This window comes from Eschrichtius robustus, chromosome 10, assembly GCF_028021215.1.
Source record: "Eschrichtius robustus isolate mEscRob2 chromosome 10, mEscRob2.pri, whole genome shotgun sequence".
NCBI lineage: Eukaryota > Metazoa > Chordata > Mammalia > Artiodactyla > Eschrichtiidae > Eschrichtius > Eschrichtius robustus.
In genome coordinates, this window is record NC_090833.1 from 7,690,416 (window position 1) to 7,707,231 (window position 16,816).

At 46.9% G+C, this 16,816-nt stretch overlaps 1 protein-coding gene across 1 annotated transcript; it reads right to left on the reverse strand.

The window, feature by feature from the left end:
- Window positions 1-11,250: 11,250 nt before the first annotated feature.
- SWI5 (SWI5 homologous recombination repair protein) lies at window positions 11,251-16,773 on the reverse strand. Its single transcript, XM_068553952.1, has 6 exons — window positions 16,748-16,773; window positions 16,481-16,654; window positions 16,090-16,138; window positions 14,218-14,339; window positions 13,311-13,405; window positions 11,251-11,593 (listed from the first exon to the last, which is right to left on the reverse strand). The coding sequence occupies exons 1-6, from the start codon at window positions 16,771-16,773 to the stop codon at window positions 11,529-11,531; spliced, it is 531 nt and encodes a 176-aa protein (XP_068410053.1). The 3' UTR covers window positions 11,251-11,528.
- Between the last annotated feature and the right edge of the window lie 43 nt (window positions 16,774-16,816).

Genomic DNA, 16,816 nt, shown 5'->3' on the forward strand with positions numbered 1-16,816 from the left:
AGTGGACGTTGACTAAGAGAGACAAGCATCAGGTGGGTGGCCGGGTGTGATGGGTGAGGTGGTGGGCTGTCCCGGGGCCTTCCAGCCCCCTTGTGGTCTGCAAAGCAGCCTGCGACCCCCTGCCCAGCAATCTTCTCCAAGTAGTCCCCGCCCCCAACCCTACAGGTACTTCCTGAGCCCCTAGTAAATCAGAAGCGAGAAGAGCCCTAAGATGGCAAAACAGGCCAATCTCCTTCCGGGCAAACCAGCTGGGCAGGTCTGCTGGTGCCAGGGTGGAGGTCGGAGGAGCAGAGCTAGCAAATGCCTGGGCCTATGAGAAGGCTCTGGGGAGAAGCCAGATACAATCTCACCTAGGTTTGATCCAGAGCTGGCTCTTAGGGTCTGGTGGCTCTGTAGATGGGTTTGAAGATGGCTGGTTTGGAGGCAGGATTTGATTGGATGTTATTCCTGGTGGTTAGAAGCAACCTGTCAACCATCCAGGAATGCTCACCGGAGAGGCCAGATATCAAAAACACCTGGGGAGCTTGTTACAAAAAATACAGGCCTGCCCCAGGCCTACCAAAGCAGAATCCCTAGGGAGGAGTTAGAGACCCATATCTTTTTCTTTAAAAGCCCTCTCAGGTAATTGTGACACTCAGAGGTTTGGAAATTATTACCTGGTCTTTAAAGAGAATGACTGTGGGGGCTTCCCTGGTGGTCCAGTGGGTAAGACTCCGTGCTCCCAATGCAGGGAGTCCGGGTTCAATCCCTGGTTGGGGAACTAGACCCCTCATGTATGCCGCAACTAAGACTCGGTGCAGCCTAAATAAATAAATAAATAAATATTAAAAAAAATAAAAAGAGAGAATGATTGTGGAACCTTCAACCTCGGAGTTGGCCACTTAGCTTTGTTTCCTTGGGAAAGTGACTTAACCTCTCTGAGCTTCATTTGCCTCATCTGGAAAATGGGGCTAATGATGTACCTCTTAGGGCTGCCATTGGAAATACTTGTTGTAGTCATGCTGAGCTCTAGGCTTGGGGCCTGGCACAGAGTATGTGCTCCCAGTGTTGGCTGCTATGATTGTCATTGCCGCTGAGATCCTCTGGGATTCTGGAGTGAACACGAGAGGCTGAGGGAGCTAAAGGCTAGGAGAGGATCTCCACCTGTTCAGAGTTCCTCATGTTGGGGATGAGAGGCTCTCTGGGAAGGGAGCGAAGCCTTCTGCTCAGCGGAATTAGGAGAGAGGCGCCAAGGCCAAACTCAAGGTAGAGGCCTCTAGGTCAGGGCCTTGGGCAGGTACAACTTCGAAGAAGCACAGTGAAGATTTGTGGCTAAGACCTTGGGCTTAAAGGCTCAGAGTTCTGGATTCAAGTTCTGACTTCCTTTATTAATGTATGACCTTGGGTGAGACTCAAGAGTGGCTGATGGGCTTCCCTGGTGGCGCAGTGGTTGAGAATCTGCCTGCTAATGCAGGGGACACGGGTTCGAGCCCTGGTCTGGGAAGATCCCACATGCCGCGGAGCAACTGGGCCTGTAAGCCACAACTACTGAGCCTGCACGTCTGGAGCCTGTGCCCCGCAACGGGAGGGGCCGGGATAGTGAAAGGCCGGCGCACGGCGATGAAGAGTGGCCCCCGCTTGCCGCAACTAGAGAAAGCCCTCGCACGAAACGAAGACCCAACACAGCCAAAATAAATAAATAAATAAATAAATAAATAAATAAATAAATAAAGTAGCTATTAATTAAAAAAAAAAAAAAAAAAAAGAGAGGCTGAGCCTCAGCTGGGAAGAGGACAGCTCACCGTCAGCCAGGCTCTGGAGCCAGACGGCTCAGCTGCTTCTTGGAACTGTGACCTTGAGCAAGTTACTCCACCCCTCAGACCTCAGTTTGGAAATGCGGATACTCCACCTACCCACACTCTGGTTGGGAGGTGCCGGTGAGATACTGCCCATGAAGCACTCATCTCCCTGCTGACCCACAGGGTTTCAGAAATGTTAGTTATCTCCATCAACCCTTCTCTGGGGAAACCTTCGGCTTGTGACTGGTTTGAATGGTGGTCGTCACCTTTCACCTGGTGACAACACCTGACTTGACAGTACCCAGAGCTTTCATCACAGAGCCTCCAGGCGTCAAGGTTGCGGGCCCCTCAGGCACCACTCTTCCATAACAGACGGCCCCCGATCTGGCCTTCCTCCCCTCTGCAAATTGTCCTCTTCTTCTGAGCAAAGCTAAAGCGGGGTGTTATTTGGTGACACTGCCTCGATGAGGTCAGGCTGCCCGGAAACGACCCCTTTCTGCCCTCAGGGATGAGAATACAGGCTGTATTTCATTAGTGTTTTGAACTCTAGTATGTACCAAATGATGAATGTTTTGGAGTAAGGTTTACACTGGATGTGATCAAACAATGTTCCTGCACTCACAGTGTCAGTTGCCCTCGGTAGCCTGTTTCCTAGCACCATCAGGGCACGCCCTGACCAATGGCATGTGTCACTATGCACATCTCACAACCAGTTGGCTCCTTACTGCCCAGGGTGGTGGTTGGGGTCACTTCAGACTCTGGGAGAGGTGCTGCCATAGAGAACCCCCTCTTCTATGTGGGGCATTCTGAGGATCTTGTCTGTGGCCAGTGGCTTGGCAGGACCAGACCTTCCCAGGCAGGGCCCTCCCAAGGGCAGCTTCCCCGGCAGCTGGGCGCATTTCTGAGCAGACACTGCCCCCTTGAGGCCTCTGCTTGCCATCACACCTGGGAGAGCTGACCTCACACAGAGGGAAATGGACCCAGATGATGCTTTCCAAGCATCCTCCAGGGCTGCCTTAAAATTGGCCCCAAATGCAAAAGTCTTTGGAGCACTGGCAGTGTATTCATTCTTAACTCGAGAACCTGGAATCTACCTTAGTGTCTTTTGTTGCCTTCCAGAAGAATGCAACTCTGGGCGATCATCAGAAAACAAGCGCATAGCCACAGGAGGTCTGTAATTTGTAAAGAGGCAGGGGGATCTCCCTGATGGTCCAATGGTTAGGGCTCTGTGCTCTCACTGCCGAGGGCCCGGGTTCGATCCCTGGTTGGGAAACTAGGATCCCACAAGCCGCGTGGCAAGGCGGAAAAAACGAAAAACCGTAAAGAGGCAGGGATTTTAGGGAACTAGTGAGAAGTGTCCTTGCTTTCTAGTAACATTTGGAATTACGGCTGGAATTAGGGTTGAGGATAAGGTTAGAGTTAAGCAAAATGACTAGTATAGAGTTAAAGAGGAAAAGATATCTTGCTATAAGTTTTTTTTAATATAAATTTATTTATTTATATTTATCTTTGGCTGCGTTGGGTCTTTGTTGCTGCGCGCAGGCTTTCTCTAGCTGCGGCGAGCGGGAGCTACTCTTTGTTGCGGTGCGCAGGCTTCTCATTGCGGTGGCTTCTCTTGTTGCGGAGCACGGGCTCTAGGTGCGTGGGCTCAGTAGTTGTGGCACGTGGGCTCAGTAGTTGTGGCTCATGGGCTCTAGAGCACAGGCTCAGTAGTTGCGGCATGTGGGCTCTGGGGTGTGCAGGCTTCAGTAGTTGTGGCTCGTGGGCTCTAGAGCGCAGGCTCAGTAGTTGTGGCACACGGGCTTAGCTGCTCCATGGTATGTGGGATCTTCCCGGATCATGGATTGAACCTGTGTCCCCTGCATTGGCAGGCGATTCTTAACCACTGCACCACCAGGGAAGCCCTCTTGCTATAAGATTTGAAATTAGCTACCAAAACGAGGTGGGAGAAATAAAGAAAATAAAAGAAAGGATGAATTAATTACAGGAAGGTCAACATTAACTAGCTAGATTGAGAACTAAGCGAATAAGAAGTGGTGGAGGTGTGGAGACGTGGTCCTACAACTGTGGTGCTGACGACAGTATAATAACATTGCATGCTGTACAGAGAAGTGGGAAAAAAAGGGGAAAACCACCAATAATCCTACCGTCTTAAATAAGCATTATCATGGTTCATTCCCTTTGTTTTTGTTTCCTACATGTCTGCTTTTTTTTTTTTTTAGTTGTTTTGTTTGTTTTTTTATACCGCAGGTTCTTATTAAGCATCAATTTTATACACATCAGTGTATACATGTCAATCCCAATCGCCCAATTCAGCACACCACCATCCCCACCTCACCGCAGTTTTCCCCCCTTGGTGTCCATATGTCCCTTCTCTACATCTGTGTCTCAACTTCTGCCCTGCAAACTGGCTCATCTGTACCATTTTTCTAGGTTCCACATACATGCATTAATATACGATATTTGTTTTTCTCTTTCTGACTTACTTCACTCTGTATGACAGTCTCTAGATCCATCCACGTCTCAACAAATGACTCAATTTCGTTCCTTTTTATGGCTGAGTAATATTCCATTGTATATATGTACCACAACTTCTTTATCCATGTGTCTGTTGATGGGCATTTAGGTTGCTTCCATGACCTGGCTATTGTAAATAGTGCTGCAATGAACATTAGGGTGCATGTGTCTTTTTGAATTACGGTTTTCTCTGGGTATATGCCCAGTAGTGGGATTGCTGGGTCATATGGTAATTCTATTTTTAGTTTTTTAAGGAACCTCCATATTGTTCTCCATAGTGGCTGTATCAATTTACATTCCCACCAACAGTGCAAGAGGTTTCCCTTTTCTCCACACCCTCTCCAGCATTTGTTGTTTGTAGATTTTCTGATGATGCCTATTCTAACAGGAGTGAGGTGATACCTCATTGTAGTTTTGATTTGCATTTCTCTAATAATTAGTGATGTTGAGCATCTTTTCATGTGCTTCGTGGCCGTCTGTATGTCTTCTTTGGAGAAATGTCTATTTAGGTCTTCTGCCCATTTTTGGATTGGGGTGTTTGTTTCTTTGATATTGAGCTGAATGAGCTGTTTATATATTTTGGAGATTAATCCTTTGTCTGTTGATTCATTTGCAAATATTTTCTCCCATTCTGAGGGTTGTCTTTTCGTCTTGTTTATGGTTTCCTTTGCTGTGCAAAAGCTTTGAAGTTTCATTAGGTCCCACTTGTTTATTTTTGTTTTTATTTCCATTACTCTAGGAGGTGGATCAAAAAAGATCTTGCTGTGATTTATGTCAAAGAGTGTTCTTCCTATGTTTTCCTCTAAGAGTTTTATAGTGTCCAGTCTTATATTTAGGTCTCTAATCCATTTTGAGTTTACTTTTGTGTATGGTGTTAGGGAGTATTCTAATCTCATTCTTTTACATGTAGCTGTCCAGTTTTCCCAGCACCACTTATTGAAGAGACTGTCTTTTCTCCATTGTATATCTTTGCCTCCTTTGTCATAGATTAGTTGACCATAGGTGCGTGGGTTAATCTCTGGGCTTTCTATCTTGTTCCATTGATCTATGTTTCTGTTTTTGTGCCAGTACCATATTGTCTTGATTACTGTAGCTTTGTAGTATAGTCTGAAGTCAGGGAGTCTGATTCCTCCAGCTCCATTTTTTTGCCTCAAGACTGCTTTGGCTATTCGGGGTCTTTTGTGTCTCCATACAAATTTTAAGATGATTTGTTCTAGCTCCGTAAAAAATGCCATTGGTAATTTGATAGGGATTGCATTGAATCTGTAGATTGCTTTGGGTAGTATACTCATTTTCACAATGTTGATTCTTCCAATCCAAGAGCATGGTATATCTCTCCATCTGTTGGTATCATCTTTAATTTCTTTCATCAGTGTCTTATAGTTTTCTGCATACAGGTCTTTTGTCTCCCTAGGTAGGTTTATTCCTAGGTATTTTATTCTTTTTGTTGCAATGGTAAATGGGAGTGTTTCCATAATTTCTCTTTCAGATTTTTCATCATTAGTGTATAGGAATGCAAGAGATTTCTGTGCATTAATTTTGTATCCTGCAACTTTACCATATTCATTAATGAGCTCTAGCAGTTTTCTGGTGGCAGTTTTAGGATTCTCTATGTATAGTATCATGTCATCCGCAAACAGTGACAGTTTTACTTCTTCTTTTCCAATTTGTATTCCTTTTATTTCTTTTTCTTCTCTGATTGCCGTGGCTAGGACTTCCAGAACTATGTTGAATAATAGTGGTGAGAGTGGACATCTTGTCTCGTTCCTGATCTTAGAGGAAATGCTTTCAGTTTTTCACCATTGAGAATGATGTTTGCTCTGGGTTTGTCATATATGGCCTTTATTATGTTGAGGTAGTTTCCCTCTATGCCCACTTTCTGGAGAGTTTTTATCAGAAATGGGTGTTGAATTTTGTCAAAAGCTTTTTCTGCATCTACTGGGATGATCATATGGTTTTTATTCTTCAATTTGTTAATATGGTGTATCACATTGATTGATTTGCGTATATTGAAGAATCCTTGCATCCCTGGGATAAATCCCACTTGATCGTGGTGTATGATCCTTTCAATGTGTTGTTGGATTCTGTTTGCTAGTATTTTGTTGAGGATTTTTGCATCTATATTCATCAGTGATATTGGTCTGTAATTTTCTTTTTTTTGAGTGTCTTTGTCTGGTTTTGGTGTCAGGGTGATGGTGGCCTCATAGAATGAGTTTGGGAGTGTTCCTTCCTCTGCAATTTTTTGGAAGAAGTTTGAGAAGGATGGGTGTTAGCTCTTCTCTAAATGTTTGATAGAATTCACCTGTGAAGCCATCTGGTCCTGGACTTTTGTTTGTTGGAAGATTTTAAATCACAGTTTCAATTTCATTACTTGTGATTGGTCTGTTCATATTTTCTGTTTCTTCCTGATTCAGTCTTGGAAGGTTATACCTTTCTAAGAATTTGTCCATTTCTTCCAGGTTGTCCATTTTATTGGCATAGAGTTGCTTGTAGTAGTCTCTTAGGATGCTTTGTATTTCTGCGGTGTCTGTTGTAACTTCTCCTTTTTCATTTCTGATTTTATTGATTTGAGTCCTCTCCCTCTTTTTCTTGATGAGTCTGGCTAATGGCTTATCAATTTTGTTTATCTTCTCAAAGAACCAACTTTTAGTTTTATTGATCTTTGCTATTGTTTTCTTTGTTTCTATTTCATTTATTTCTGCTCTGATCTTTATGATTTCTTTCCTTCTGCTAACTTTGGGTTTTGTTTGTTCTTCTTTCTCTAGTTCCTTTAGGTGTAAGGTTAGATTGTTTACTTGAGATTTTTCTTGTTTCTTTAGGTAGGCTTGTATAGCTATAAACTTCCCTCTTAGAACCGCTTTTGCTGCATCCCATAGGTTTTGGGTCGTTGTGTTTTCATTGTCATTTGTCTCTAGGTATTTTTTTATTTCCTCTTTGATTTCTTCAGTGATCTCTTGGTTATTTAGTAACGTATTGTTTAGCCTCCATGTGTTTGTCTTTTTTACGTTTTTTTCCCTGTAATTCATTTCTAATCTCATAGCGTTGTGGTCAGAAAAGATGCTTGATGTGATTTCAATTTTCTTAAATTTACTGAGGCTTGATTTGTGACCCAAGATGTGATCTATCCTGGAGAATGTTCCGTGCGCACTTGAGAAGAACGTGTAATCTGCTGTTTTTGGATGGAATGTCCTATATATATCAATTAAATCTATCTGGTCTATTGTGTCATTTAAAGCTTCTGTTTCCTTATTTATTTTCATTTTGGATGATCTGTCCATTGGTGTAAGTGAGGTGTTAAAGTCCCCCACTATGATTGTGTTACTGTCGATTTCCTCTTGTATAGCTGTTAGCAGTTGCCTTATGTATTGAGGTGCTCCTATGTTGGGTGCATATATATTTATAATTGTTATATCTTCTTCTTGGATTGATCCCTGGATCATTATGTAGTGTCCTTCCTTGTCTCTTGTAACATTCTTTATTTTAAAATCTATTTTATCTGATATGAGTATAGCTACTCCAGCTTTCTTTTGATTTCCATTTGCATGGAATATCTTTTTCCATCCCCTCACTTTCAGTCTGTATGTGTCCCTAGGTCTAAAGTGGGTCTCTTGTAGACAGCATATATATGGGTCTTGTTTTTGTATCCATTCAGCCAGTCGATGTCTTTTGGTTGGGGCATTTAATCCATTCACGTTTAAGGTAATTATCGATATGTATGTTCCCATGACCATTTTCTTAATTGTTTTGGGTTTGTTTTTGTAGGTCCTTTTCTTCTCTTGTGTTTCCCACTTAGAGAAGTTCCTTTAGCATTTGTTGTAGAGCTGGTTTGGTGGTGCTGAATTCTCTTAGCTTTTGCTTGTCTGTAAAGCTTTTGATTTCTCCATCAAATCTAAATGAGATCCTTGCCGGGTAGAGTAATCTTGGTTGTAGGTTCTTCCCTTTCATCACTTTAAGTATATCATGCCACTCCCTTCTGGCTTGCAGAGTTTCTGCTGAGAAATCAGCTGTTAACCTTATGGGAGTTCCCTTGTATGTCATTTGTCGTTTTTCCCTTGCTGCTTTCAATAATTTTTCTTTGTCTTTAATTTTTGCCACTTTGATTACTATGTGTCTCGGCGTGTTTCTCCTTGGGTTTATTCTGTATGGGACTCTCTGCGCTTCCTGGACTTGGGTGGCTATTTCCTTTCCCATGTTAGGGAAGTTTTCGACTATAATCTCTTCAAATATTTTCTCTGGTCCTTTCTCTCTCTCTTCTCCTTCTGGGACCCCTATAATGCGAATGTTGTTGCGTTTAATGTTGTCCCAGAGGTCTCTTAGGCTGTCTTCATTTCTTTTCATTCTTTTTTCTTTATTCTGTTCCGTGGCAGTGAATTCCACCATTCTGTCTTCCAGGTCACTTATCCGTTCTTCTGCCTCAGTTATTGTGCTATTGATTCCTTCTAGTGTAGTTTTCACTTCAGTTATTGTATCGTTCATCTCTGTTTGTTTGTTCTTTACTTCTTCTAGGTCTTTGTTAATCATTTCTTGCATCTTCTCAATCTTTGCCTCCATTCTTATTCCGAGGTCCTGGATCATCTTCACTATCATCATTCTGAATTCTTTTTCTGGAAGGTTGCCTATCTCCACTTCATTTAGTTGTTTTTCTGGGGTTTTTTCTTGTTCCTTCATCTGGTACATAGCCCTCTGCCTTTTCATCTTCTCTATCTTTCTGTAACTGTGGTTTTTGGTCCACAGGCTGCAGGATTGTAGTTTTTCTTGCTTCTGTTGTCTGCCCTCTGGTGGTTGAGGCTATCTAAGAGGCTTCTACATGTCTGCTTTTAATGTCTTTATTGGATTTTTTTCAAATCATAAGAGTTAAATTATAGGGACTTCCCTGGTGGCACAGCGGTTAAGAATCCGCCTGCCAATGCAGGGGACACGGGTTCGAGCCCTGGTCCGGCAAGATCCCACAGGCCACGGAGCAACTAAGCCCGTGCACCACAACTACTGAGCCTGCGCTCTAGAGCCTGTGAGCCACAACTACTGAGCCCGCGTGCCACAACTACTGAAGCCCGCGTGCCACAACTACTGAAGCCCGCGCGCCTAGAGTCCGTGCTCTGCAACAAGAGAAGCCACCGCAACGAGAAGCCCGTGCACTGCTCACTGCAACTAGAGAAAGCCTGCATGCAGCAATGAAGACCCAACGCAGCCAAAAATAAATATAAATAAATTTATTAAAAAAAGAGTTAAATTATGAAACATGTAAGTTGTGGAAAGTAAAAACCACACCCATCTCAAAAAAAAAAAAAAAAAAAAAAAAGATTGGTCCAAAATGCAGAGTTGGGTTACAATTGTGTTTGGGAGAGGCTTCATTCCTAATCACTCTGCAACCAGAGTCCCTTGGAGTCCTGGCTCCACTAAGTTCTCGGCCTCTGGGCCTTTGTAAATAGTTTTCCCCCTGGAATACTACTCTCCCACGTTCTTGTCTGGCTGACTCTTTTTACTGCACAGGCTTCGATGTCTCTTCTCCCAGCATTTCCCCAATGTCCCAAATTGGTTAGGTGCCGCTTAAATGTGCTCCTGTAACCCCATGACAGCCTTTATCATGTTGCACTGTCACTGCTTCTTACTTACTGCTGGCAGAGAAGCACTGTGTGGCAGAGACCCAGACACCGTGGCTCCCAGAGCTCCTCTTTCTGCGGACAGAGGCAAGACAAGCCAACTGTCTGCAATCTGCAGCAGGACCAGAGCATGGGCCTGGGTGGCGCCATCCCCTGAGCAGGACGGGTTGCTGTCCAGCAATAAAGGGGAGCTGGACTGACGTTCCCAGGTGTTGGGTCCCATCAAATCCCTGAAGCGCTCTTTGGAGGTAGGTACTTGTGGCTGTGACAGCAGCTGGTCCCTATCAAATACCTGGGTGCTCACCCAGAGCAGTTTAGGCCACATGACTAGTTCTGGACCATTGTCTGTGAGAAGTGACGTCTGCCCATTTCGGGGTGAGTCAGTTCAGAGCTGACGTGTCTTCTCCACCTCTTTCCCCCGACTGTGGGTTCCAGCGGTGAAGCTCCAAAACGTAGGAGGGCTACCAGATCCTCATCAGACTTTGTGAAACAAAGGCACCTTTGCTGCATTCAGCCAAGGAGGTTTGGGGGTTGTTGAGGCAACTAATGCTAATTGCCCTGATGCATACAGCACTACTATCATTTCTACTTATCGAGGCCAAGCCAGCTGCCCACGGTCACACAGCTTGTAAGCAGGCAGAGCTGGAACTCAAACCCAGGCCTGACTTGCATGGCTGGTTTTTAGAAACTAAACTTACTTCACCTCATGAAAGCCTGTCCCCAAACACTGCTGTAACTTCTGAAATCTTACGAGAATGTCCAGCAGGGACAGGGCAGAGGGGCAGCGGGAGCAGTCAGAATACTTAGCAAGTCCGACGTGAGATCCTGCTGTTCTGGACTGCACTCAGCAGTTACAACACTCAAGTTGTACTTCTGCCAGTGACGGTTGTTCAGGATGAACAACACGCGGTGAAGAAATGACAACAGCTCACCCATGCTTGGCAGAGAATTACAATTGGGGAGTGGAACCCTGATTCTATAGATCAGGGAAGAATTCCTCCCAATGTCACTATTTCACTCTCAGCTCTTACCCACTTGTTTCCCAGCCCAGAAAGGCAGTGTTGCACACCAGAAGCTTCAGCGTGAAGACTTGGGCTCATATCCCTGCTCTGCTACTTACTGGCTGTGTGACCTCAGGCAAGTCACTGTGCCTCTCTGAGCCTCAATTTCCTCATCTGTAAAATGGGGATAGTAATACTAATTCCTCATAGGATGGATTGAAGCATTAGAAATAATGGATATAAGGCATTTAGTACAGTGCCTGGCACATGGAAGTTTGTTATAATCCAAGGCAGGCTCTCTTTTTCCAGGGTAGGATCAGGGGGCTATCAGAGGAGAGGGAATCAGCATACAGATTTGCACCAAAATCGCTCATATGTTTATTTACAAACAGGATACATATACACATACACAGGTGTCACTGGAACATTTCAGGAACCTCAGAGCTGGGATCTCCCCTTCTTTCTGCCCCCCCTTCTTCTCTGGGCTCCCTCCTGACTCGGCTTGGGCTCTCTAGAAAAGGGTTTCTGACACTTTCTCACTGGAAAGCCTGTAGGTGCTCTGGTTGGGCTTTCACTGCTTCTCATGTCCACATCGGCCTGTCCCAGTGGGCCGTGGACAAGGGGCTGTGAGCTCAGTCATTCATGTCCAGGTCAAATTCTGGATACAACTCTTTGGTGGTGACACCTCGGATCACGGCTGAAAGGAAGGAAGGAAGGAAGGAAGAATGTCCAGTGGGAGAAGTGGGAGGGAAAATGGCCAAAGCCCTGGCCTACCCAGGACCCTCTCCAGCACTTTTTTCCTGCTCCCCTAGTTGGCCCAGATAACCCTCCTGCTACTCCTTCCAGGCTCCTCCACTGTGGGCCCTGTCTGGTCCCTCCAAACTAGACTCACTTAACCCTCACCCACATGAAGCAGCAGCAAGAGTCACGTGCTGAAAATGTAAGTTTACACTTACATTGTATCAGTGGCCAGCTGCAAACCCTGGCCCATGTGCGTGCCCTTGCCATTTGGTGATGCCCTTCCTCATGCCTCCTCACAGACTCTTCTCTCCTCCCAAGGGAAGGGGTCTCCTCAGAGGCCTGCCCTGACCACCCTGGCTCATCCCCCCCTGCCACCCTGTTCATACCTCAATATTTTCCATCTCTGTCTTTTGTTTTCTTCACTGCACTTAACACATTTTATAATTCATTTATTTGTGTTCCTTTACTTCTTGACCATTCCCCTCCCCCACCCCAACACCAAAACATAAGTCACATGAGAATGGAGACATTCAAGTGTCCCGTTTGGACTTCCCTGGTGGCTCAGTGGGTAAGACTCCGCGCTCCCAATGCAGGGGGCCGGGGTTCAATCCCTGGTCAGGGAACTAGATCCCACATGCATGCTGCAACTAAGAGTTCACATGCCACAACTAAGGAGCCCGCCTGCCGCAACTAAGACCTGGTGCAACCAAGTAAATAGATAAATAAATAAACATTAAAAAAAAAAAAAAAGTGTCGGGTTCACCAAAATGTCCCCATACCCTGTTGAGTAGCACAGAGTAGGTGCTCAGGAAATACTCACTGAATGAATGAAAGAGGACACTCCGCCTGCTCCAGGTCCTACGACCTGGAAGGACAGGTCTCAAACTGGGTTCTCACAAGAGCTTATTCCCCTTGGCCTCTAGGCTACAGTCCCCTCACATTCCTTTCTTCTTGGGCCCTGATCATCCTCCACCACCTTCTGTTTTCTCCCTCCCCTCCTTTGAGACCCATTCCCCACTGACACACGGAGAAGCCCTTCCTGCCGTGGAATCCCGGATGCTGATGGGCAATTCTGCGACGAGAGCTGCAACTCAGGCAGCCAGCGGGCCTACAGCCCAGCTCTGAGCGCTGTCCCAAAGGGTCCCTGCTGGTTGAACATCAGCGTGCCCACCGATCCAAGCCAGGTGATGGAACCAAGGCCACCTACACATTTCCTCACCTCCAAGGTGGGCTGTCTCAGCCTGCTCAGACACACAGGTGCCTGTGTCTCGGCTCAGCCCTCTAGATAGTGAGACTGTGTTCCAGGAGGAACAAAATACCCCTTTAAGCCACAGAGTTCCCCTTGCACTTTCTGCCTCTGTAGCATGTCGGCCACTTGAGGCGAGGCTGGGGTCTCCATTGGTCTGAGTAGGCCCCGGAGGACTGGGAACCCTAGTCCTCAGGCAGGCGGGTGAGCCCAGGCTCAAACCTGCCTGTAGCTCCAAAGCAGGCTCTATACCCGAGGGAAAAACCGCAGGCACTCAGGTAAGAGCTGTACAGTTGCTTCGCTAGGTGGCCAGGAAGGGGAGGGGCATTCAGGGAGCGTGGCAGCTGAGAATGGTAGGGGGGTTGGGTAAGTTTAGAAGGCCCAGGAGCAAAATCCCACCACCCCTGGGGCATGGGGACTCCCTCACCTAGTTTGCCTAGCAGCATCTGGCCTACATCCTTGATGTCATTATACTCGTGGAGCTGGGAGATGTGGTCCTCCAGTTCATCTACACTGTAGCCTCTGGGGTGAGAAATGGAGAGAGAGAGAGAGAGAGAATATCGTTGAGAAAGCCGATGAGGCTCCAAGGTTCAGAGAGTAACGAGGCATCTATTTAACAAATGTTCACTAAGGGCCTACTGGGTGCTTGGCATTGGGAACCAGGATAGTGATGCCAAGATAGACTCTGCCCTCATGAAGCTTAAGGTAGGGCAGGAGATCTGCCCACCCCCTCACTCCTGGCAAATTCTCCCTGTACTCTTAGGGAGGCATCCTCAGCCACGCTGGTACTATATAGTCCTGGTCACAGCCAAGGGATTCACAGATGGGCACATGAGTGGCTAATCAGATCCCCTCAAGTGTGACATGCACGTTCAAAGGCTGCTCAGTCTGTGCCATGTGGCTGGAGCAAAGGGCATGGGAAAACCCAGGAGTTGTGGAAGAGCCAGCTTCCCCTGGGCAGTGAAAACCCCACCTGCAGAGGGAGGACAGAGCCCATGTGCAGACAGAAGCAGAGGCAGAGACCGTGGGCCCCAGAAGAGACTGGGAGAGCCATGGCTTTCCAGTTCCTAGTTCCCCTTATTCTCCTGGGAACTCCCGGCGCAGTCCTGTTTTTATGCTAAGCTAGGTTGCAGTTACTGGGCACTAGTTAAATGTTATCTAGAGAATCCCTGGCAGTCCAGTGGTTAGGACTCGGTGCTTTCACTGCCGTGGCCCAGGTTCAATCCCTGTTCGGGGAACTGAGATCCTGCAAGCTGCATGGCATGGCACGGCCAAAAAAAAAAAAAAAAAAAAAAAGTTATCTTAAGCACACTGAGGAACCCAAAGAGACTTACTCAGATATTAATTGGGAGATTTCCTTGTCCAGCATGTCCTTCTTCTCCTTCAGCTTCTGAATGTCAAGGTGCAGAGAATCCTCGCTGGCCCCATCAGCCTGGCCAGACTTGGGAGATGGCCGCTGCGTGGCACAAAGAGTCGTAAGCCAGACTGACCAATTATCTACAATTCAGAACCTACACATTATCCCCCAATATCCACTCCGTGCTTCTGGTTGGTAACAGACACCCTCCACCCCAGAATAAGACTACACTTCCCAGCTTCCCTTGGAATTAGATGTGGCCCTATAACTAAGTTCTGGCAAGTGGAACTTAATTAGAAATAGCATATGCGATGTCTGGGAACTGTCCTTCCACGGAGAGGGCATGCCTTTCTCTAGCCTTCCTCTTTCCTACCAGCTGGAGGGATGCTGGAGTTGAACGGTGTCTTGGATGATAGAGGCATGGGTCCCTGATGACTGTTCAAGCCACCATTATTTGGGGTTTTCTTTCACTCCCAGCCACACCCAACTTTAACTAAAGGACCCATCCTGGTTCCCAACCTGACCCCAGAGAATCTACTTCAGGTCTACCTCTTGGATTCTCCTGTCAAGTCTATGATGTCGCTGGCTTTATAATCGCATTGGGTAGCAAAACCCATCCCTGGGGCTACAGTTCATCTTTGTCCTTTCTGCGTCTAAAAGCTGTGAAGGCCGGTGCCTGGTACACTGCTAATTTTCAGGAAATGTTTGTTGGAGCAACTGTAATACAAGAGACCGAGGAAGACGTGGTTCCCATTCTTAGGACAGGGGATTTTAACCAGTCAGTCAACACATCGTGAGTAAACACTAGCTGCCAGGCACTGGCAAAGGCTCCAGGGGTTCAGCAATGGATAAGACATCAAGCCTGGCCCCCTGCCTTCATGGAACGTATAGCCTAGTCCCAGACATAGAACCCCCAACAGTCATGCTCTTCCTCCAGAAATTTCCATTTAAAGCTCTGCTCACAGGTCACACGTCATCAGAAAGTCCTTTCCTGACCACCCCATTTAAATGGCCACACCTCAATCACTATCCTTTTGTCCTGATGTTTTCTAACATCTATCATCACCTGACATATTGTATATTTCATTAATATTATTTTCACTGACAGCCTTATACCACTGGAGTGTAAAACACCATGACGGCAGGGACTCTGTTTTATTCACTGCTGATTGCCCTGTGTCTACAACAGTACCTGGCACATAGTAAGCACTGTTTCGAATGAATTTGTCAAATGAATGAGTCAATGACAAATAACCAATCAACTAACTACCAGTCTGAAAAGTGCTTTGAAGTTGAAGTACAGTGTGCTAGGGGAGTGGCTAACAAAGCTATTGGCCTGAGCCCGAAGTGGGGCTAAGACTTCTCCGAGGAAGCTCAACTTTAAAGGATGAGTAGGCATCAGTTCGGCAAAAAGCTGCAAGAAAAAGTATTCCAGACGGTGTATTCAAATGCCCTAAGGCAGGAGAGAGTACATGCGTTTGAGGGAAAGGGAGTAGTTTCCATGTGGGTGGAATGGGTGAGGGAGGGATAGTGGTGTGAAAAGAACAAAATCAACCAGCCACTTGTGGTGCTGTCAGGAAGGATGAGAGACAGAGCCCATTTGGAGAGCCTGGGGTACCACTGACAAAGTACAGGACGCTGTTTCTTCTCTGAAGCTTGGTGGGCAGGAGGAAAAGATGGGGAAGGACTGAGAAATGACCTAGAGTTTCTCAGCAGAATGAGGTCAGCTGGGGGAAGACCTTGAAGAGGACTGGGGGTGGGTCAGCTGCTGCTGGGGACGGAGAGGAGGACTTAGAGCAGCAGTGGGGTACAGGGTGGAGGGCAAGGAAGGGGGCACAAGCATACTCACAGGGGATCGGAAAGCCCCGCGGCAACTTTTGGAAAGTCCTGGTTGAGTCCTGTAGAGGAATCCGAGGGAAAAAGGCTGATTGGACCTAGAGGCCGCTTTGGGAGGAAAGGGGTACTGTGAGGGTGTGAGAGGAGGAACTGCTGTGAAGTACAGAGACCGGGACTGGATCCGGTTGGGAAAAGGGTAGATAATGCTCCCGGGATCGGGGTAGGGATCCTGGCGGAAGGAGAGATTCTGATGTGGAGCAGTGGAAGCGGGGGTGGGGGTGGGGGTGGGGGGTGGTCTCTGGAGGCGATCTCTGGGGAGAGAAAGTCTGGGGCAGAGCTACGGGGAGTCAGGAAAGTGACTGGGAAGAGATGTGCTTTCCCCCTGCTGTCCGCTCCTCGCCCACCTCCTCAGCCCTGGGGTCCGGGGTCCCCGACTGGGGGAGCTCTGCAGTGCCGGAGGGTCCAGGGCGCGTGCGGGAAAGCGGCCCCTCAGGTCCGCCCAGTATTCGCAATTCTCTGACGCACACCGAAGCGTCACAGAGCTAGCTACATAAGCCCGCTGCGAAGTCGGGCCCCGCCTTTCCCCGCCCAGATAGGCAAGGAGAGCGGCTGCGCACGCAGTCTTTATTAGGCCTTCCCCCGTCCCTCCTGGCTAGCTGTGGTTTAGTCACGCCCCTTCCCCTTTCAACTTTCCCATCGACTAATGGGATTAGGGATTTGAGGCTACGCTCACACCGCGG